The following is a 21,630-nucleotide window of genomic DNA, read 5'->3' as shown; positions in this document are numbered from 1 at the left end:
CCTGCTAACAGTGGCGAGCAAAGTCCAGCAGAACTGAAGTTTTCATACAATTGCATGCCAAGGCTTTGCTGCTGCTAGAGATGGAGAACAGATTGTCTGTTGATCTCATGCTATGGGGGGGCTCCTTTCTTGTGAGGTGGGTGTAGCCAAGGTCACACAAGGAACCCGTGGCAGAGCACAGCTGTCCTAAGGCCAGGGATAGAATCTCATCCATCAGGCCATCTTTCCTCCATGCTGCATCTTATCCAGAAGCACATAGGATGCTTATAAGGGACTATAACTAGTTCCCTCCCCTCCCACTAGAACCCTGTGCCGATGCTCTGATCTATGCCTTTGTGGCTGCCAGGCACGCTGCCTTTCTGAGATGTGGGTGCTGCTGTCAGCACCAGATGCTGCACTCCTTCCTAATTTAGACTGTATTTCCTCTCCTGAGTGACAGGCACAGCTAGTGCCAGCACTACAAAAACCAGTGGGGAGCTTGCCTTTGTAAAGCTGTCCCCCCTAGCTGTGAGCAGAAGTTTGTTTTCATTTAGGGAATGGGACAGAAATCTTCACATGTTGTTGCCATGTCAGCTGTGCACAGGGTGAGTGGGAGTCACTGTGGCTCTGCCAGGCAGAGGATGGAGATGGAGGGAAGAGGCAATGAAGGAAAAGCATACAGATATAGTGAAAGAGGGAGGCAAAGTATCAGCAGAGTGGGACAGGCTGCAGATGGGGTCAGGCAGCTCCAAACCAGCAACCAGCCAGCACTGTAGCAATCCAGAGCTAAGCAGGATGCATCTGACACTCTCTCTGGGGCAATCACAAAGAAAGTGGTGAAACCAACACAGGCAGATCCAGTCCCAAAGCTCTGGAATGGGAAACAAATTTCCCGACAGCAAGCAATGGGAGGTAGGGGAGTAACCCTGTCCTTCCCCTGCATCTGAGGTTTCATGTAGAACCAAAGCACTGTTACTTTTTGCCTTGAGGAGCAGGCCCCAAAAGATGGTCACTGGGGCAGACATCCTACAAAGTGATTCTTCCTTGATATCATGAATGATTCATGCTCCCACCATAGCTGTCTACAGCTGAGACTTGGGGCTGTGGAGATTCAGGCCATGGGTGCAGACAACACCTTTAAGGATAATTTGATACTGGGGGGTTGTTTTTAGTCAGCTGCACCAGCTCTGGGTAGGCTGTCCTGAGGTTGGCTCCACAAAGGAAGAAGTAACACAATACACATTACATTTAGATCATACTAGATCTGTGAACATGCTGTGTGTAGTTGCATATTAAGGGTTAATACATTTTTTGCCTGCACAGCTCTGACTTGCTCCTAGGCAAGCAGGGTGTGACTAGGAGCCAGGATACCTGGGTTCTCTCTCTCTCATGCTGCTCTGAATGGGGAGGGAGCTGGGAATGGTGCAGCCTCGAGAAGTGAAAATTGCTCTTTCTTTTCTATCTCTATAGAGAAGACTGAAGTTAATCCAAACATATGCTAGGTAACACAGCCCAGAGTTAACCCTTGCCTTAAGTGCCATAACTTGGAGAGGCTCAGAGGGCACATAGCATGTGTGAACAAGCTTTTACATGCAGATGCTCACAGTTTAAGTGCCTTTAGTACTGTCTAACTCTAAGGTGTAACTTGATCTAAAATGAAAATTTAGCTTTTGGCCACCAGGTGGAGCAGGTTAGTGAAGAACCAGCTAGCTACATCCAGTGAGTGACACCCTGGAGGCAAGAGAATATGGGACCTGTTCTCCATCTCTTGCATTGGCACCACTAGCTCCTATCAAACCCACTGGGAAAGATAATGGATACAGCACAGGGAATAAAGAGGTAAGAGAGCAAAGAGATTGTGAAAGTAACATGAGAGATACTGAGGGAGAAGGCAGGGATGGACAAGACGAGCAAAGCACAGGAAGAGACTGAAATCCAGGAGGGATCTAGCCACAGCCTTCATAGGCAGCAAGGTTTTCTTAAAGGGATATTTTAGGCTTTTTTATCCTACAAACACTGTTTGTGGGGCATGAATGACTATGAAGAATACGGAGGTCCTGACCATGTGCTCCATGTGTATTTTGATTGCCCCTTAAAGGAAAAGGGAGCTTTGAATGCAAGGGGATAGTAGGATTGGGTCTTTTTAGGACTAAGAACCATTTTGCAATATTGTATTGCATGGGGAGATGAGAAATGGAAAGTAAAATGCAGTGACAGACCTGCTGGGAACATGGATTGGGGAATGAGCACCACTCAATTATAAAGTGTGTGCTAATGGAGCTGAGTCCATCAGCTAAAGCAGTGGTTCTCATCCTTATCAGGGTCCAGGCACCCTCCCCCACACTCTTTTAAATCTGGTGGCATCCCCAGTTGAGAAACAAGGTTGCTGCTGACTCAAATTATCTCAATGGTTCTCATCTGGGTTTTGCTGCCTCCAGGTAAAAGTTCCCCCTGTGGCTGCTACACAGGCAGCCCAGGAAGGGCATGAAATGGCAAACAGCATTATGCTACTGTATAAATGCATGGTGCATGCATACCTTGACTACTAACTGCTGTTCTGATCTCCACATCTTAAAAAAGGTGAAGTAGAATTAGAAAAGGTACCGAAAAGGGTAGCAGAAATAATCAGAGGTATAGAGCAGCTGTTGTAACCAAGAGACATTGAAAAGGCTAGGACTTTAGTCTGGGAAGAAGAAGGCCAAGAAAGCCTATGATAGAGATCTCTAAAAATCGTGTGGATGAAGCGAATAGGAAACTATTATTCATCTAGTCCCAGAATACAATAATTAGGGCCTAAGGCTGGGGGGTCTGATTGGGAAGGGCTACACAGCGTCAACTAGCTCCTGCCTGCTTTAAATCAGAGCCCTAATGCAGGAAGAGCACGCAAGGCAGTTTTACCTGGCTTTTGCCATGGCAGCAGTAGCACCTGTGTCAGGGCATCTCTCAGATGGGTATTGCAATACCCAAATTGAGAACCAATGAGCTAGAGTCAGTAGCATTGTTCATTGTTCCAGATTTTTTAAATATATTATTTTGGGGGGAAAATTACAATTTTATTTTCACCCATTCTCCTTTTCTTTTTCTGTTATCCCACTGAATGTAACAATACGAACGTGGTGATTTTTCCCCCCCCCCCCCCAAGTCTTTTTCAATGCTCTAATTTTTCAAGACTTGTCCAACGTCAGAGAAGCTACAAGATGGCAAAAGGAAAAAAAAGCTCTGGAATACTTCAAAGTTTCAGGAACTTCTGAAGCCCATGCAAACCTCTGTGTGTGTGCATTAAGGCTGTTTATAATTACAAGATAGCATACTATTTTTTTCCCAAGAACTCCCTACCTCATTCGGGTTGGATGCCCAAGGGCCTAAATTAAGGTTGTGAGGACAACTGTAAGTGGCATTTCTGGAACTTCAAGGACTTGATTCTGTAATCTGAATAATATTCTCTGGTGGTAGCTTGTGTATATATTCATTGGCAGCATGAGTGCACAGAGTCTGAGGCACATGCTTCTTTTTGACCTGGAATGTTAAAAACAAAAAGGAAGCTAAGAAAACCCAACACACTGGGTAAACAAATCTAATCCCACGTTATGGAACAAACTGCTCTGTGTTGCATAAAGTATGTCGTCCATAGGAGTAACTGAGTGACCACAGGGCACTGAGTGCTGCATCGTAAAAAGCAGAGCTTGATAACAGTAGGCAAAAGAGAAAATGCCTGTGGTTTGAACCTTCCATTTCAAGGACTATTTTAGTTTCATTTGGGCTACTCACACAGCCACTGCATGAGTCACCACAGCATGTCACCAGCATCCCATATCAAATGCTTGCTGCAACAGTGTGCTGCTCTAAGTCCCTGCTGCTGAAAGAGGCTTTGAATATCTATAGGATTTTCCATATGAAACAAAAATGCCTTTACAAGGACTAATTAATCCCACTTTATAACAGTCCTGCAGTGTATGTATGGTCCCATTTTATAAATGAGGAAAGGGGCAAGGGCAAGGGGAGGGGAGGGAGACTGAGTAGGCCACTATGGTTCTACTGATGTCAGGGGAGTTTTACCACTTAGTTCAATGGCAGCACTTGACACGATCAAGATCACATGAGGACAGGATTTTGCTTTCATTTAAATTTAAGCCCTAGAATTGACAACTCTCATGATATTCATCATGAGTGTCATAGGATTTGGTATAAGTCGGGGAGAGATGCGCTTTATGGACTAACTGAATCAGAGATGCATCAGCTTTCATGAGCAAGAACTCACTTCATTAGATGCTTATACATCAGAAAGGTGATGCATCTGATTTAGTTAGTCTAGAAGGTGCATCTCTACCCTGCTTTTTGTCTGACTTCAGGGATTTGGTAAGTTTCTTAAAGCCCCAGCTTCTGGAGTCATGTGAACGCATAGCACTCATAGCCTTTCCTTCCAGAAAAAAAAGGGCAGGGTCTCTTCCCCATGGTTGTGGAGAAAAGCTTGAAAACATGACCAGAGTATACCCTAAGGATGTGTCCACACGTGCAGGCACATGTGCTTGCAGCAGCTCAAATAGGAGTGGCACAAATTTGAGCCAGGGATTTTTGCCTCAGCACAAATGCCCAGACATGCACTTTGGTGTGGGACAAGTTGTGCCATTTGGGGCAAAATAACCCTGCCCACCTCCTCCCAGACATGCAGGCAGGGGGAGCTAAAGCCCGGGGCCAGCACCTGTGCTTTTGAGGACCAGTGGGCATGGACCGGGGGGGCTCTGCTCGGTGTCCCCCTCAGGAGCACTCATTTTCATGTTTTGACTGGTTGGCCCACATGACACTCCCATCCTGTTTTTTGCCTCTGTTGTGCCAAGAATTTTGTTGCTTCATTCACGCATTAGCCCCCATACCATAGGGGCTATTAGTTAGCCAGGTGGGCCTTGGGGACCATGATAATGGGATGACACAAACAGACAAGAGCTTCTGGGGCCTGGCCAACTGGTGTCTGGGGACACTCCCCCTTGTGCTAGCTGGACTGCTGAAGCAGCCCTAACCTGGAGTGGCCCCTGCACCCTCTACCCACTGCAGCAGTCTGGCAGTGCAGGCTATTGCTTGGCTGTGACCTGCTGCCACCTGCAACAGAATCTGCCCCTTTGGACCTGCAGCCCCAAGGCTGCGCCCCTGCCAGATTTGGATGAGGTGCCCTCTCTTTGCCATCTGGGAAGCTATTGCCCAGATGTGCTCCTTGTGGTGGCTCCCTTTGAACTGTCAAAGCATGTCTTCTTGGCCCCAAGTGGCCAAGAGGTTAGTCACCTCGTCTGCCCTCCAGCTGGGTCCGCAGTGCTGGCCCTGGACAGGCTCCTCTGCATGGGTCTTGCCACTTACCTCACCAGCAGAGATCCTGGTGCTCCCTGTTTACAAATTGCAAATACTCTGATAGGAAACCCAAATTCTCTCATTAAAATACCCAAAATAGTGTTCTTCCACTGTTAAAATGAAATGACACTATATAGAGAGAGATCAGTTGGGCAATGTTTTATTGATGTATTTACAAGTGTAAAGCAATTGTGGGGGGGGGAAGGCTGTGGAGAGTTTGTGGGTACGTGTAGGGTTTGTCAGGGTGAGGTTTGGGGGGTATAGGGCTTGTGAGGGGGTTTGGGGTTGGGTTTGTGGGTGTGGCTTGGGGGTGTGTGTATTGTGGGGGACTGTGGATGGTGGGGGGGCTGCTCAGGAGGAGTGGGTCCCCTGCCCCCCCACAGGCTGCAGCCCCCCCACATAGCACATGGACTGCCCCCTCACAGAGCCCACGACCCCCTGCAGCAGCACCAGCCATGGGGCCAGAGGCTCCAGTGGTGCAACACGGCCCTAATCGCATCAGACTTGGTGCTGCCTGTGCTGTGTGTCACAGGGCCAGCCTGATTCTGTATGGAGCCATGAAGCTTCAGGCAGCACCAGGGCTGCTCAGGCTGTCACCCAGGGCCTGGCCCTGCTTGCAGGGACCATGTGTCACGCCAGGCCAGATTCTGCCGCCACGGGCCCTGTGCGCTGTCGAGCCAGGCCAGTTCCATGGAGGCAGAACCTGGCCCAGTGTGACGTGGTCCCTGTGAGCAGGGCCAGGCCCCAGGTGACAGTCTGAGCAGCCCCAGTGCTGCCTGAAGCTGCAGGGTTCACGCTGTACCAAGCCTGCGCCAAGCGGCACAGGTGGTGCTGGCTCTGAGGAGGCCAGTGCCATGCTGCACCATGGGGGGGACTCTGGCTGCAGCAGCACCCATGGCCACTGCTGCTCTGGCGGGGGGGGGGCTATGGGCCCTGCAGAGGACAGACACCCCCTGACCAGTCCTCCCACCCCCACACAACCCCCACACATCTACAGTCCCCCCCCACCCCCACCACCCCCAGTCCCTACTTACTGGGGACAGTGCCTAGGTCACAGCCTTGCACTGCTCTTGCTTGCTCTGCATGCGAATGCAGCATGCTAGGGCAGCAGGGGGCACCAGAGAGACACCAGATGCCAGAGCTTCTCTGGAGGCCCGAACCCCGAGCCCCGGCTTGCCTCAGGGCATGGTAGGGAACTGTGCCCTGTGCCACTTTTTTCTGGGTTGTTTTCCATTTGATACCTGGAAATCCAGGTATCAAATTTTGAGCCCATACTGCATGGGAACTTTTTTTCGTTCCCAGTGTGCCTCTTGTGGTGTCTCAAACTGGTTAGAAACCAGAGGAAAAAAATAAAAGGCACCCAACCTAATTATTTTTATTAATAATGTCATAGTTAAGCCAATTTCAAGATAGTGGGGCCTTCTCATAGTTTCTGAACATTGGACAGGAAATACTGTAATCTACACACAGTTTCTGCACTAGTTTAACTCAACCAGTTTAAACACAGTCCAGCACATAGCCAGCACGGGCTGTGTCTGCTTCCTCTTCCTGCTGCCCCCAAGGTCTCTGGGATTTGCAGTCCACAATCATGACAGCAGGACTCTGCAGAGTTGCTCAACATTTCCTTTTCCTGATTCCAGGTTCCTCTGGGATTTGTAGTCCATGGTTGCAGCCAGCAGTAAGTTTTTGGCAGGGCAGGGGGGCATGGCAGGGCAGCTCTATACTTGGGGGAAGGGAAGTTTAACATCCCTTCCTGGCCCCAGACCCCAGGTGGGGTTGGCCTGGGGTGGGGGGCAGTCTCTGCTTCTCTCTGCTAGACCAAACAGCACAGCACAGCCCAGGGCTCGAAAGCATGCTGGGATGCTTGGGGACTGTGATTTAACTTCAACCAGGAAGGGTTCATCGTTTCATAGTTGGTAGGGTCAGAATGGACCTGAGCAGATCATCAAGTCCAACCCCCTCCATGGCAGGAAAGAGTACTGGGGTCAAACGACCCTGGCAAGGTGTCTATCTAGCCTCCTTTTAAAGACCCCCAGGGTAGGAGCTGGCACCACTTCTCTTGGAAGTTGGTTCCAGATCCTAGCCGCCCTGACAGTGAAGTAGCACCTCCTGATATCTAGCCTAAATCTACCCTCTGCCAGCTTGTGACCATTACTTCTTGGCACTCCTGGTAGTGCTTGGGGGAACAGGGACTCTCCCATTGCCTGCTGGCGCCCAGAACTGGATGCAGTACTTCAACTGCGGCCTGACCAGTGTCACATAGAGGGTTTGACCCAAATCAGTTAAGTCTGATACTATATTCAACCAAGTTTATCTTAAACCAGTTTCTGATTACTTAAACTAGTTTAAATGTAACTTCTGTCCCTAGCCTAAGTGGGCTTATAGAGGGAAGTGGTTGCAGCATAAACCAATACAATTCACAGTACAGAATCCCACTTTCTTTAGGGCTAAGGAAAGGCCCTTGGCCTTGCTTTCCTTTCCAAGAACAGGTTAAAGCTGTGGTTGTGAAGACAGGAGTGGCAGGAGATCACATGTAGGAGAGCTGGCCCTTTTTCCAGTCTCAGGAAAAGCAGTAAGGCCACCTCATTCCAGGAGGTTCTTCCCAAAAGCAATCTGTAACCGGGGCTTGGGGGTGAAATAGAGGCTGCTGTCCAGCCATGCTACACTGCATGGTACTGGTAAGACCCTTCCCATGGCAGGACCCCTGCCTCCCTGCAAAGGCATGTCTGTCCTGCAGAGGGAGCCTTCCCTCTCCCTGTTTTTTAGGGCTGTCCCTTCATTTTCTTCTCCCTCCCCAGTCCTTATTTAGGCACTACATCAAAAATGAGTGATTTGCACCAAGCATGTGGTTTTAGTATGAAACTTAGAGTAGATGAAGTTCTGCACAAAACCCCAGTTCCTAGAAGGAATCTCACTTTGCATTAAAAAAATAATCAAATTTCTAAACCTCATACTTAAATTCCTAAGTTCCATTTAGACACCTTCAGAATGAGATGGAATCTGACCCTTAGCCTCTGTGCCTCATAGCACTGCTCCAGTAATATGAAGATGGGGGTGTCGAGCCTCCATGCTGTCAGGAGCCATAATAGTAGCTTTCCAGAGCAGTGATTCTCAATGAGGACACCCCTGGGATCAAATGTTGCATTCATTATAATAAGATTATAATAGTTTCTTTACTTATGCATGCTGTTTCCAGTTGGTTTAAAAATATATTTCCAGTTACGTTATTTTCTATATGCTGTAATAAATACATTATTTTTTAAATGGGGTGCTACTAAATTCTGAAAAGTTATGAAGGGGTGCCTCAAGTCTACAAAGCTTGTAAACCACTGTTGTAAGATTTAAGTCCCCACTGGCAAAACTTTCTCAAATGGGCTGCCCCCAACACTCCCAGCCAATGCGTTTTACAGAACTACTTTTCTAACTCTAATGGTGTTTGTAATAGATATATTAGCATTTAATGCTTTAATATATAAAAAAAGACTTCTTAAATGTATTTGTTGCATGTTAGCATGACAAGCAGCTCTCTGGATTCACAGATCAGTCTCTCCATTATTTCTCTGATGCCTCTCTCAGGAACACTTTTAAGGCACAATCAGTACAAAGCTAATTGCATTTTAATATATAACAAAGCAGGTTAGCTTTCAGTACAATCTCTTCTCCCACCCCCCCCAAATTCATTCACCTACATACAGCATACAAAGAAATCATTAAGTGTAAAAGTATGCGCCACCAATTTTTATATATAATATACATATATAAAGACATAAAGTAACAGAGTGAGGTTTTAGATATACAAAAAAAAAAGTCTTCTCTTCTCTGAACTCTGATCAACAGTATATACACCTGTATTTCTGACATTGTAGCTGTCTTGGTTGTAACACGTAAGTTCTTGTTTTCTTACTTTTTAGTCTACAGATAGCTAAGATCTACTCTTTACATAGCATTTGTTTTGGAATAATTATGCCTGCTAGAGAATTATACCAGTTAAACTGCATCCATACTGGGAGGTGGCAGGAATCATGTTATTTTCACAATACCAGTACAGTTCATGGCACAACTTCTGTAAGCAAGGCCACAGAGTACCAAGGGAGGGAAGGTTTTCCAAAAGCACAGGGATAAGGACTTGAAGAGACCCATGTAATTGAGTCTGGAAGCAGTCACATCATATAGTCCCCTTTAGGAAATGATCAAGTGCCATCTTAAAACCTGGTTAGGTTTGTTGCCCCCACTAGCCTATTGGAAGACTTTCGCAGAATGTCATTCCTCTGACAGTTCATGACCGTCTTCTAACTTCCAGTCTAAAGTTATTAATAGCTAGTTTATCCCCAGCTGTTCTTGTGCCAATACTGTCCTTCAGCTTAAATAACTCTTCTCTCCCACAGACACATACCTCCCTAAAGTATTTATAGAAAGCAGTCGCAGTCCCTGTCGGCTTTCACTTTGCTAGACTGAAGGCTGGTTTGCTTCAGAGGAGCAGAGTGCTTTAGGAAACTTCAGGCCAGTCTCACTGGTGTCAATGATAGGCAAGCACTCGCACCAGGAAAATGAATTAGACTTTGGAGACAGTTCTAACAATCCAGTGAAGTATGAATTTAAAAATGATAAACTCAGAGCTGCTTTTTCGTATACGAACATACATTTGGCACTGCCTTCTGCACCCAAGACAATATCATGGAAGCCCTTTTTCATTATGCTGGGGTATGGAATAGTTAGAGCTTTCAGCCTAGTTTTGATAGTATGTAGAGTCTTTAATTTGGAATGAAAAAGAAAACAACTTTCGTCTCCCAAAGCATTTGGAACCAATGCAATTCCTGATGCTGTTTCTTCTTACTCGTTTGCTGGGGGTGGGGGGCTTTATTAAGGATTTATAGGGCTACCAGTTGTCATTGTTTTGGTATCACTGGTTTGTCACCAGTTTGAATGAGAATTGAGAGCCCTTCAAGCCTCAGAAAGACCAAGCTCCAAGGCAGTGGAGCAAACATTTTTGGCAGGCATGCCACAAATCAGCCCCACACCTCTGCCAAGTGCCCCTGATCCTCTTCCTCTGCCCAATCTGCTGCTCTGCTTCCTGCCTGCCTGCTGCTGTGCTGCCTGTCCCTTTCCCCAATCTGCCACATGCCACACAGAGGCTGCCTGTACCATTTGTGGCATTCGTGCTGCAGGTTGGTCACTGCTGCTCTAAGGTATTTATTAAAGTGAAAGTCATTCTAACATGAAAGACACTGAGGGTGCCTGTAGACATGCTGCAGGCCTGCTCTGATGCGCTGTAATTACAGCGTGTCAGAGCAGACTATTAATATCATGTATCATCCATCAATATCATGTATAAAATGCTGGCAGATGCACTTGCAATTAAACTCACTGAATGAGCTTTAGTTCAAGCACTCCCACCACTATTTTGAAACACAGGGATGAGATGCTTTAGCACTTTAATTAGAGTGGCGCTCACTTAAATGATAGCAAATGGGCTATTATAGCCCCCCTGTGAATCCAAAGGACTTGATTCAGCAAAGGGTCTAAGTGTTTTGCTCAACAGGAATAGAATTAAGCACATGCTTAATATTAAACACATTCTTAACTGTGTGCTTAACTTCTTACAGAGGTCCAAGGAGATGGATGTAAAGCACGTACTTTATTTAAGCATGTGCAAAAATTATTTGCTGAATTGGGGCCACTAAAAGAACAGACACAGCCTGGGACTCAAACAACCTTTCAAACTTCACTGAGAGATGGAACAGTAGAAGAGGCATTGATGTCTTAAGGTTGCTTAAGTTTGTGAGAACCCCTGCATTTGATATAGCAGACAATAAATGGCATGACAAAAATTGACCAAACTGTTAAACCTGGCAAAATTCTTGCTTTTAAGGTTCTGTATTTGACAATTAGAAAATGGCTTGGGTAGAAAAACAAATGAACTTTGGCAGATCAGTGGAAGTGTTTTCAGGAGGAGTACATACTTCCTAACCATGTAAGAGATCAGAAAGACAAAATTCAATCCCTGATTTCATACTGTGCTTCATGAACCGTCTGAGTCATTGGGTTGAGTGCAAAATCCCAGAGGACAAGGTACAAAAATAAAGTAAAGTATCCCACTTGCTTAGTTTTTTTCCCCCCCCCTCAGAATGCCCATGTAAGGGCTAAGGCCACATAACCAAATGTCTTATAGGCAATTAGGGATAGACAACTACTAAGTGCAGAAACATATACAAAGGTCTTTTGCCATGTAGTGGCACATTGCTACATTGATAATTCTATATGACACAATAACATTACAAATTCTTTATGTATACTGAATCAATAGGTTGGGCTTTGAAGCTGCTACTTACAGCAACATCTCCAAGGACACAGCTACACTGCTGCTTCTATGGCAAGCTAAGGAATGGTGCTGAGAAGGACATCACACTCATTTGCTCCTGGTCAGCAATCATCAAAGGCTGGAAATTTGGGATATAGGTAGCTTAGAATGGGCCTGAGCAAATGCCAAAAAGTATGTCCAAAATGGAGAACCTGGGAGAGGCTCTGGGCATGTGATCAAGGACTTGCTTAACCTGCCACACTATCCAATTCTTATGTTTCTGGCATGTGCTGAACAAGAGTGAGCAACCAAGCAGAGGCAGTTCTGGACTCCCCACTTTGGTAGTGCAAACATGCCCTAAGTCAACCAGTATTCTGATCAGATGCAAGAGTCTGGCACCAGCCCACCACTGTAATGAATTAAATATGATGATACACAATAGGAAATAGATGTCAGGCTAAATCCTCCCAGTTACTCTTCTGCTGGATTCTCCTATTTGAAGAGGAAGACTTTCATCCTGTGTTTTTTACATGTACATTGGACCTAATTTTGTGCTAAGCTATGCCTTGTGCATCTGCACAGAAGTCACTGCAATTGCATAGAATATGTCAGTCAGTTAACTTCAGTGGTTCCCAAACTGTGGCACATGAGGCCATGGTATATAATCCCCAGATCAGACCAGCCTGTTCCTTCTCTCTTTCCCCTGATGAGTTTGATGTTAAGGGTGCATCGCAATTCATGAAAAGTTTTATTGGTTGACAAAGGTCTGTTGGTTCAGAATGTCTGACAGCTGTTGACCCCTTCTACTGCCAGACACCTGTGGCTTTTGATAGGAAAGCAAAAAAAATACAAAAGACAAGTTGCCATATGCCTTGACCCTTCTTACGTGTAGGATTACTGCTTTATGCCCAATATATACTTAATATATAAGTTAAATAAGTCAGTATGGTATAGGTAGGTACCATCTCTCTTAGAAGTGTTGGGTTGATCTCTGTCCTTTTGTCATTCGTGGTCACCAACTTGAGTGGTAAACTTCAGAGGCACAGACTGGACTCAAAGTGCCTGCACTCCACATCCAGGTGGTACCAAACATGCCTTCCAAATGGACCAGATGTAAAGCACAAATAATTCTTACCTTGCTGTTCATATCATACCCTTGCCTCATTAAATTAGAACTCTGTACATCAGAGTTAAAGCATAAGATCACACAGCTGCCTAAGTTAATTCCTATTGCACCAGCTCAGGTATTTTTCTGACATGCCTCCACTGTTTTCATAATTGCCTGTCCTGGAAAAATTATAACAACTCCAAAGACTTGTTCCAGCATTGTCAGTTGGTTGCATTAGCACTTAATCCGAGTACTGGTTCTTAATTCTCACTGGTTTTATTCAGAAGGATGAGCAGAGGGCAGCATTAGAGAGACTTAGACTCTTTTGCACAAAATGCATAAGTGTAATTAACATTCAAGTGCATCTCTTTGGCATCCACAGAACAGCATCTTAGAAATGTGTATTTGTTCACACGGAAAGCACAACACCAATAGAAATAATTATAAAAAATACTGAAATATTTACATGAGAGTTAATGTCTTGCAAATGGCAAGGGCAACATTTTTAAGGCCATATCTGTCCAAAGTCATCTTTCTCTATTGCTTCATCCTCTCTCAGTGTTTTGGGAAAAACATGCTGTCCTTTGCAACTGCAGGGGTGAATTCCATGGGAGCATTTTCTTCATTCTGGTGACACTGATGAGCAGAAAAAAGGGAAGTAAGTTCAAGTCATAGGCAAGGAAAAAAGTCAAATTAATCCCCCATCAGCATCTCTTCATGTATTTCTGTTTGGATTTAGACCCGATTTCCAAGCTTTTTTGTTAAGTACCCTAAAACTCCATGTTTCAGTCTGAGAAGCTACAGTAATGGTATAGATAATTTCTCTTCTATAATAGAACTGGGGAAAATAGCCCTTGAAGAAAATTAAAGATAAGTTGCTGATTGTAGAGAGGCATTTGGTTTGATAGGGACAGTTTGCATATCTTTTGTCAAGAGAAATTGGGCTTTTGTAACTTGTAAGATTATTTGAATAAAAGTAGTAGATTAAGAAGATATGTGGGTATGAGTTACCTTCATAGCTGCAAAAGGCTCTAAGAGGAGAGAGGTAGTTTCATATTTATCCTAGATGTGATTCCCAGGTAAGATCAGACTGGCATATAAACTCATTCTCTCCCATGCAAGCCAAGACTGCAAACCTGTAAGCTCACCTTCCAGCAACAATCCAGACAAACCCCAAAAGGCTCTGCTGAATTTCTGGGTGAACTTGCTCCACTGCTACCTGCAAGGGGTTTGGAACTCACCTGGAAGTGTAGGCCTTGAGCACAAGAAGTCTGCCAACAGAAATCCCACAATCTCTTGTTCCAGACTTCCAGGCTCCTTGTGCCACACTTCCTCTGTCTACATGGAGAAAAGCCCAGATGGGGCTGTCTGTTATGCATCTACAGACAGGTCCCTAGAAGGGCTCCAGAAGGGAGCTTGAGAGCCATGCTCAAGAAAGAAGTGGCATAATACAGATCCCTTTGGTGCAGATTACAAGATACAATACAGAAGATTCATGGGAGTCTGGGATGCCTCAAGTCTGGCTCTACAGGTTAATGTAGACTAGTGGTTCTCAACCTTTTTAGACTCAAGACACCCCTCCAAATCTTTTAAAAATGTAGGAGCACCCCATTAAAATATATATTTTACATACATACATACATATCTATATTATACTAAAATATATCATGCATATTATAATATAAACATTATAATTATTTTATTAATATCTTAGGCATTGAATCCATCACCCCACTGCCACTGCTGCCTCTGCCAGGTGGAACTGCTCTGTGCATCTCCTGCTGAGCCAAAAAGGAAACCAGTTGTGGAAGGAGTTTGTGCTCTTGCCACAGCCCTTCCCTGCCCAGTGTCTCCCAGAACCAGAGGTGCACAGGGCATATAGGACAGTTCTGGGTGTCTTCGTTTTTGGGAGGTATGTCAGAGCTGCTCTGAGAAGTGGCATTACATTATGCGAGCAGGCGCACTACTTCTGCTGCAGCTTGTCCTGGTTCAGTTCTGATGTGCCTTCTCAAAACTGAGGTAGGAGGGGCAGTTTCAACCCAAGGCTCTGGCAACCTGGAGAGAAGTGCTGCTGCCACCAGGTAGAACTGCCTCGCACATCTTGGTCTTCAGGAAGCACCTCACAACCAGAAAGAGCTGCAGCAGCAGTGATGAGCCTTCCCCCATAGCGTAATGCAGTAGGCGCACCTTTCCACTGTGGCCACTTCTCATTTTGGCTCCAAGGTACCTCCTGAAAACAAGCCATGCACAGCAATTTCACTCTGCAGTAGCAGCACCAGCATTGTGGCACCTCTGGCAGGTTCTGGTGGCACCCAGTTGGGAACCACTGATGTAGACATACATGTCTCAGCTTGAGTGACTATAATTGTCATTGCTTTTACAAAGCTTTTGAAATGTTCCTTGCTAAGGGCTATTTAAGGAAACTGAGGGTGAAGAGAAAAAAACTTGGTTATAAACTACAAAATAGGTTAAATGATTGTTTAAATGGCAGATACACAGTATACAAATATAAATCCTTATTATAGCCCTGGGAAGCACAACATATGAGGAAAGTCTGAAAGAACTAGGGTTATTTAGTCTGGAGAAGAGAAGACTGAGGGGAGGAGTTGATAAGTCTTTAAATACCTGAATGATGATTATAAAGAGGATGAAGATGGGCTTTTCTCTGTGGCTGTCGTGGACATGACTAGAAGCAATGGCCTCAAACTGTAGCAGAGGTTGGAGATTAGGAAGAACTTTGTGACTATGGGGTCAGCCATTGGAACAGGCTACCTAGAGAAGTTGTGCAACTTCCATCCCTGGATATTTTCAGGTTAGATACTTGACTGAAGATAATCCTTTCCTGAGCAGGGAACTAGACTAAATGATCTCATGAGATCCCTTCAAGCTCTAGTTTTCTATGATCTGATTAGGGTACTCAAGGATCAGTCTTAGGAGTGGAGGCATTCAATAAATTATGTTGATATTAATGACAAAACACGAAGATGAGCACAAGTATAATCTTCATGGGTTTTTGGTTTTTTGGGGGTTTTTTTTGTTTTTTTTTTTTACACAGTTCTAAATTCACTGGAATCCAGAACACACCAATAATCAGTTATCCAACATACCTGCCACAAGTGCAACTTTACAAGACTATGCTTTGCCACTAGATGGCGGGAAGCAGATAACAGCTTGCTTGCTTTGAGTTGTCAGCTATCCTAGATAACTAGAGACAGGTAACACCAAACTGTATTTTTATTGATGCCTTTCCCATGGTACTGCTACTCCAGATGTTACTAACTTATACCAGTGCATGGCTTTACATTGTATAGCCATTCATTTTTTACTCCTGTGTAAGAGGTGTAAATAGGGGATATGTTCAAGCTGTTAGGTTTCTTCTCTCATAAAACTGTGAGTGTTATATGGGCAGATTAAATTCACTACAGATGAGCATAAAATAAGACATAAGTATGAAGACTAAACTACCTGCAAAAATGGGCAGGCTCCAAATTAGTTTCAGAGAGTCAATAATCTAGGTGTGTGTTTTCACAATTCAGTAACACACTCCAAAGTATTCAAGGGTCACCAAATAGGGAATAAAATGTTAAGTTACACTAAGAATGGAAGAGAGATTATTCCTGGAGATGTGGAGCTAGTCTATAACTCGATGACACACTTGTTCATACAAATACATCTTAGAGGCTGTGTCTGTTTTGTTCAGCTCATCTCAAAATGAAATTTCACGAAGTTATGGTCCCAAAAATAGGAAAAGAAAATGTACGTGGCCTGTATCAATAAAATTCAGAAGCGAGGCTCAGAATGCCTATGTTTTACTGGGATGTAAAATTAGCCTCCTTAACAGCCTACAAAGGCAAAGGAGATGATTATGGCTATGATACCAGGTTATGCTTAGGTTTAGTTCCCTCTTCTATCTATTTTTGTATGACTTCCAGCAGATTGCTTACAGTTCCTCTGAGCCTAAGCCTCCATCTGTAAAAAAGGTATAACAGCAATGTGGCATATCGCTGTGGTAATTTCCTATTTAAATCTATAAACTAATGACTCAACCATTAAAACACCAAAGACATAACAAGACCCCTATGAGTTGCAGCTATGTTTCCAAATTTGTAACTGCAGGAGAAGATGACTTAATGAATACAAAGATAGCAATAGCCTCAGTGAGATAAATTCTCATTAACAACAATAGAGAGAATAGAAGAAAGTACTGTCCTAAATAAATAGAGAAGAAATCAGAGCAGCCAGAGACAGAGTAGGGGGGAGAGAGAGAGCGAGAGAGACTCACCTAGAATAACTCAGAGGTCAGGCATTCACCTGGGTTGTTGGAGACACCCTGATCCAGAGCAGGACTTGAATCTAGGCCTCTTACGTTGCAGGAGGACACTAATTACTAAGTCAATTGCTTAGCAGTTAGTAAGACTTAGAGACTGACTTTTTAAAAAGTCTCTCTCAGCTTTTTTGTTGAAGCAATTTCATTTTGCACAAATACTTACTGGGCCAGAGATCAAAACAGTGACCCTGTGGCTTTGTGATTTAGGTCTGAATCAAGCAGAAAAAGTATTTAAACATGGGATATTTAAACTATTTAAACTCTCCCAAGGGACTCCATATTTTGGTATCACTTGCACCAGAATTTTATCTGGAACTTGGAAAACATTTTTGACAAAGCTGATATGTTTCTATGTAAAATTTGTACGTTTGATGAATCTGCATTTTCCAGCAAAAACCATGTAATTGAAAATTTCCTCACCAGTTCCATCTTGGTTGCCAATTTTCAGACCCTAATAGATCCTGATTTTTCAGGAAGCCCCAAGGGTCCCTCTCTATGTTCAAATCAGATGCCCCAAAACACAAGGAAGTCAAAATTACCAGCTACTTTTCAAATGTAACTACTGTCACTGAACATGCACAGCTAAACCATTTCAGGTCCAAGCTGATTTTACACCTTGCTGGTAAGATGTAAAATCAGCTGATTTTAAACAATCTGGTTAACACGAGCCCACCTTACCTTGAGCTGAATATTGCAAGTGAAAAGTTGCTGCTGCCCATTTAATGGTCCTTCTGTTATTGACATGGGAGGCAAATTTGGTTCACGTCGGTAGGAATTTGCTCTCAAGCCAACTACCAAGGGAGAAGTTATCAAGGAACCTAAAACAGTTTCTGTAGGCCTTTGGTAATAACACAGTGCTTCTGGATTGCTTCCAGCATGGCAGGGCTCAGTATTTGGTTGCTGCAGAAGGCATGTGGTATGAGCTGCTTTAGCAAATTCAGCATCGTTTTCAAAGGGTGGCTCACTACTTGCATATTTCCATGGAGACTGCACAACACTGCTAGGTAAGGTGCTATTTGATGACAACTTCAGTGAAGCTTCAAGAACACTGTCCATTTGCTGCATTTCCACCTGAGAGTGAGACTGGATTTTTGATTCCAAGCAGCTGATCAGCGGCAGTCCATTGTCTCGCATCTGGGCTGGCCTGCAGTGCACCTGATGGTGTAGCTCTGCTTGCAACAGCTGTTGTTGTTCTGTTAACAATTGTTCAGCCTGAAGAATCTGTCGTTTCTCCTTATTGTAAAAGTTTGGTATTGGGTGAGGTTTGTGTGAAGCTGCCTGTTTTGGAAAGGAATGGCTTCCACACAACTGCTCAGACTCTACTGGACTTGATTTTTGCAGAAGAGAAGCAGATATTGCATTATGCTGTGTTACACCAAATCCCTGCACACCCTGACCTGCGTAATGGGTGGTCTGTGATGATGACATCCATGGATTGGTGACTCGTGATCCAAACACATTCTGTTGGCCGTCTGCCAGTACAGCTTGTGGCTCCATCTGCACCGGGTTGATTCGCAGCTGATTCTGAACAGGGGACTTCCAAATATCTGAAGGGTGACTTCCTGGAGAATTATCCTGATGGAAACCAATGACTGAGTTAATTGACACAAGCGGGTCATGCTGCTGCCTGTCTTGTTGGTTCACTTTTAAGGGAATGGCATGATTTGAGCCAATCAGATTGGAGTCCAGTTGCATCTGATTTTTAGGAATGAGATTTTTCAAGGGAACTGAAGAAGTACCCTTTTGCTGAAATACCTGTACAGGATTTATTTTATTAACTCCAACAGTTGGCTGGTTAACAGAACCCAAGGGGTCAGAAATATTCCCTCTCAGCCAGTCTGGTTGGTCAAATGGTGCTTGTTTTTTTGGCCTAGAAAATAAATTTTTGGGTGTAGCAGCAACTAGAGGAACCTGAGGGTCAGAGCCTAGTGTGCTTTGTGGTAAGAACTGCATTGGATTCTGGGATACAGGCGAGATAGAAATTGATGGTTCAGTCCCCCAGCAGTGCTGGAAATATCCTGGAGGAGTGCTTTGCTCACTGCATTTCACATTACTTCTGAGCGGAGTCTGAAGCGTGCTTAGGTGAGAACTTTGTTGAATTTGTTGCAGTGGAATTTGCTGAATAATGGCCTGAGATGAAGCAGTCGCACTGCACTGTGGGAAGTCCATATTCTTTCCATTATCCTTCTTATACAGCATCTCCTCCACATAGGAGGCCACCTCATCGCCCAGATGCTTAGGGAAGTCCTGGGCCACTGGCTCATCAACATCCATGGTGAGCAAGGTTTCTTCCCAGTGCTGTAATTGCAGGTCATCTACATCCAGGTTCTGCAGAGTTTGGCAAATATTACTATCAATGTTGCTCTTCTCAAAGAGAGTTTCAATGATGACCAGGAATGGGTTATTTTCTTCTTTGATGTCTTCCTCATTTCTTTCATTCTGGCATGGCTCTTCTACAACATCAAGGATATCTGCCAAGGAGAGTTGTGGCACATTATTGGCATGGGAGACGTACACGGATTCATCTTGTTTCATCATGGCTCCTAGAAGAGAGTTGGGATCTATTGAGTCTTGTTCCATGAGGGCATCTTTCTTCGTCTTTGACCCTGTCTTTGCTTGGAAAGAGTCCAGGAATCCTGGAAGGTTATTCTCATACAGGACTGCTTCCCCTGTGGCAAAGCTAAAAGGCAGCTGCAGGCTCCGCTTGCGCAAATGCTCCTCTCCTTCTTCATTTCTGCAGGTACAGGAATGCAATGTTAAAAAGCCTGAGAAAAGTGGAAAAAGTACAACAGGGTCTGTGGGGCTGGACAAAGAAACACAGCAATCAGAGAGCAAGACAAGAGCCAACGTTCTGTTTTGATGTTGGGAAGGGGTGAGATTTATTTAAAATTCTCCTCTGTATTGCACAGTTTGTATAACTGGCTCACTTGCTCAGAAATAAGAACTGTACCCACTCTGACAAATGGATCTGAGGAGCTGGGGCTTGTTTCAACGTAGCTCAAGTAATCTGTCTGAAAAGCAATTTATTCACAGACTTTTAGATTTATATAAGTACAGGCCAGAAGAGACCAGTAAGAATCATAGAAAATAAGGCTGGAAGGGACAGTTAGTCCATGCCCCTGCCCTAAGGCACAACCAACTGTACCTAAATCAGTCGGCCTGTTCATAACTAGTCAGCTAGGATCCGCTAGTCTAACCAGCTGCCTAATGCAGGCTACTTTGTCCTTAGCCGAATTGTCAAAGGTACTCACTGTTGAACAATCACCGCTGCCTTTGAGGTCAATGGAAACATCACTATTGACTTAAAAGTAGGAGCACAATTAGGCAAAGTTTAGGTACTTTTGAAAATGGCATCCCTCATTTCTTATTACACTGTTCCTCTGGTAGTCAGGAAAGCTTGTCCTTTTGTCCCTATGTGTATTTAAACATAATAGCTGATCCATCAATGCATCTGACCTTCTAATTCTATAGGGTGTCAGGCACTGCATTCAGTTTGCAGTCTCCCCTGGAGATGTGGGCTTGAATCCCATTCCCGACAACAGGCCTGGCCTTTTGAAGGCTGGACAGGCATCTGGCTTGCCCCCAGCCCTCTTTCCTGCCTAGGCAGGGCGTCAGACTCGATGATCTGTTGAGGTCCCTTCCAACTCTAGCAGCTATGAATAAGATTTATTTTGATTATGCCCAACATAGGGAGAAAGTTTCAAAACAACCACTGGGAGTTAGAAGGACACATGCCGAGGATTTTCAGTAGGACCTGTGCTCCCAATTTACTCAGGCTCAGATTTTTAAAGGTATTTAGGCACCTAACTGTTACTTCCTCCTTTCCATCTCTAATCCTGCATTGCATTTTCTTTCTCTTCCACATGTTTCTCCATCTTTGTCTACATTGGCACTTGATTGTTCATCCTTTTGGTATCACTCTTTCCCTTAAATTCTGTTTGGCTGCAGGCTGGCAGGAAATGCATGAGAACCCTAATCTACAAAATAGTAGCAGATTAGTGTACTGTGCTAGGAGGCTATGCCTACTCCACCCAGTCTTCAAAAGCAACAGTCTACAAGGACTTGTGTTCCTCTTTACATTGGAAATTGTGTGGAATTATAATATAATAATTCTGTGGAATTATACTGATGTCTTGCAAAAGAGTCTACTGGGGGAAACAGGTTAATCGCGCACTAAAATTAATGAGTCCAATGTACATATTATGGACTTTCCACATCTGTGCTGCCAGCTCTGTGATAGGGGACTACTTATTCAGTGAGATTACCCTGTGAAAGTAGTACAAACACTGCATTTCATTGGACTGAGTCACCTCCACTATCATCATCCTATCAGCAGCTAATAATAATCTTTCACCTGAAATGCTTTGTAATCTAAGGGTACTAGGAAAACATTAAACCTGAATATTCAGAATTTAATATTACATTTTCATTCAAATTAATATTCAGAGGGCACAAAGTTACCTTTTTTCTCCAGGATCTACATACTCTCCTGCATCCATCTGCATTTGCATACAGAGGTAACCATGATTTAACCCTCAGAGGTGACACCAGTCAGGTACCTATTTTCTCACTTGCTCTCAT

General features: G+C 44.3%; 1 protein-coding gene and 1 long non-coding RNA gene across 4 annotated transcripts in view; one reads left to right on the top strand and one right to left on the bottom strand.

The window, feature by feature from the left end:
• The window catches only part of LOC112549639, a 15,573-nt gene extending 1,118 nt beyond the window's left edge, over positions 1-14,455 (top strand). Inside the window, exons 2-3 of the long non-coding RNA XR_003093144.1 lie at positions 1,661-1,818; positions 14,437-14,455. This is a non-coding gene — a long non-coding RNA (uncharacterized LOC112549639). The remainder of the gene's footprint in view (positions 1-1,660; positions 1,819-14,436) is intronic.
• The window catches only part of LOC102381221 (aryl hydrocarbon receptor-like), a 129,581-nt gene continuing 115,682 nt past the window's right edge, over positions 7,732-21,630 (bottom strand). For 2 of the 3 annotated variants that reach the window (XM_025199360.1, XM_006019954.3), the window contains 2 exons: positions 17,728-19,783; positions 7,733-13,358 (listed from right to left, as the gene is read on the bottom strand). In XM_025199360.1, coding sequence (XP_025055145.1) covers positions 13,278-13,358; positions 17,728-19,783 — 2,137 coding nt within the window. In that variant the 3' untranslated portion in view covers positions 7,733-13,277. Of the gene's footprint in view, positions 13,359-17,727; positions 19,784-21,630 lie in introns of all 3 variants that reach the window. The other variant, XM_025199361.1, reaches the window with a different exon arrangement.

The sequence above is a fragment of the Alligator sinensis genome, unplaced genomic scaffold (assembly GCF_000455745.1).
Source record: "Alligator sinensis unplaced genomic scaffold, ASM45574v1 scaffold233_2, whole genome shotgun sequence".
Lineage (NCBI taxonomy): Eukaryota > Metazoa > Chordata > Crocodylia > Alligatoridae > Alligator > Alligator sinensis.
The sequence above is the reverse complement of the archived record's forward strand: the minus strand, read 5'-3'. Positions and strand labels throughout refer to the sequence as shown.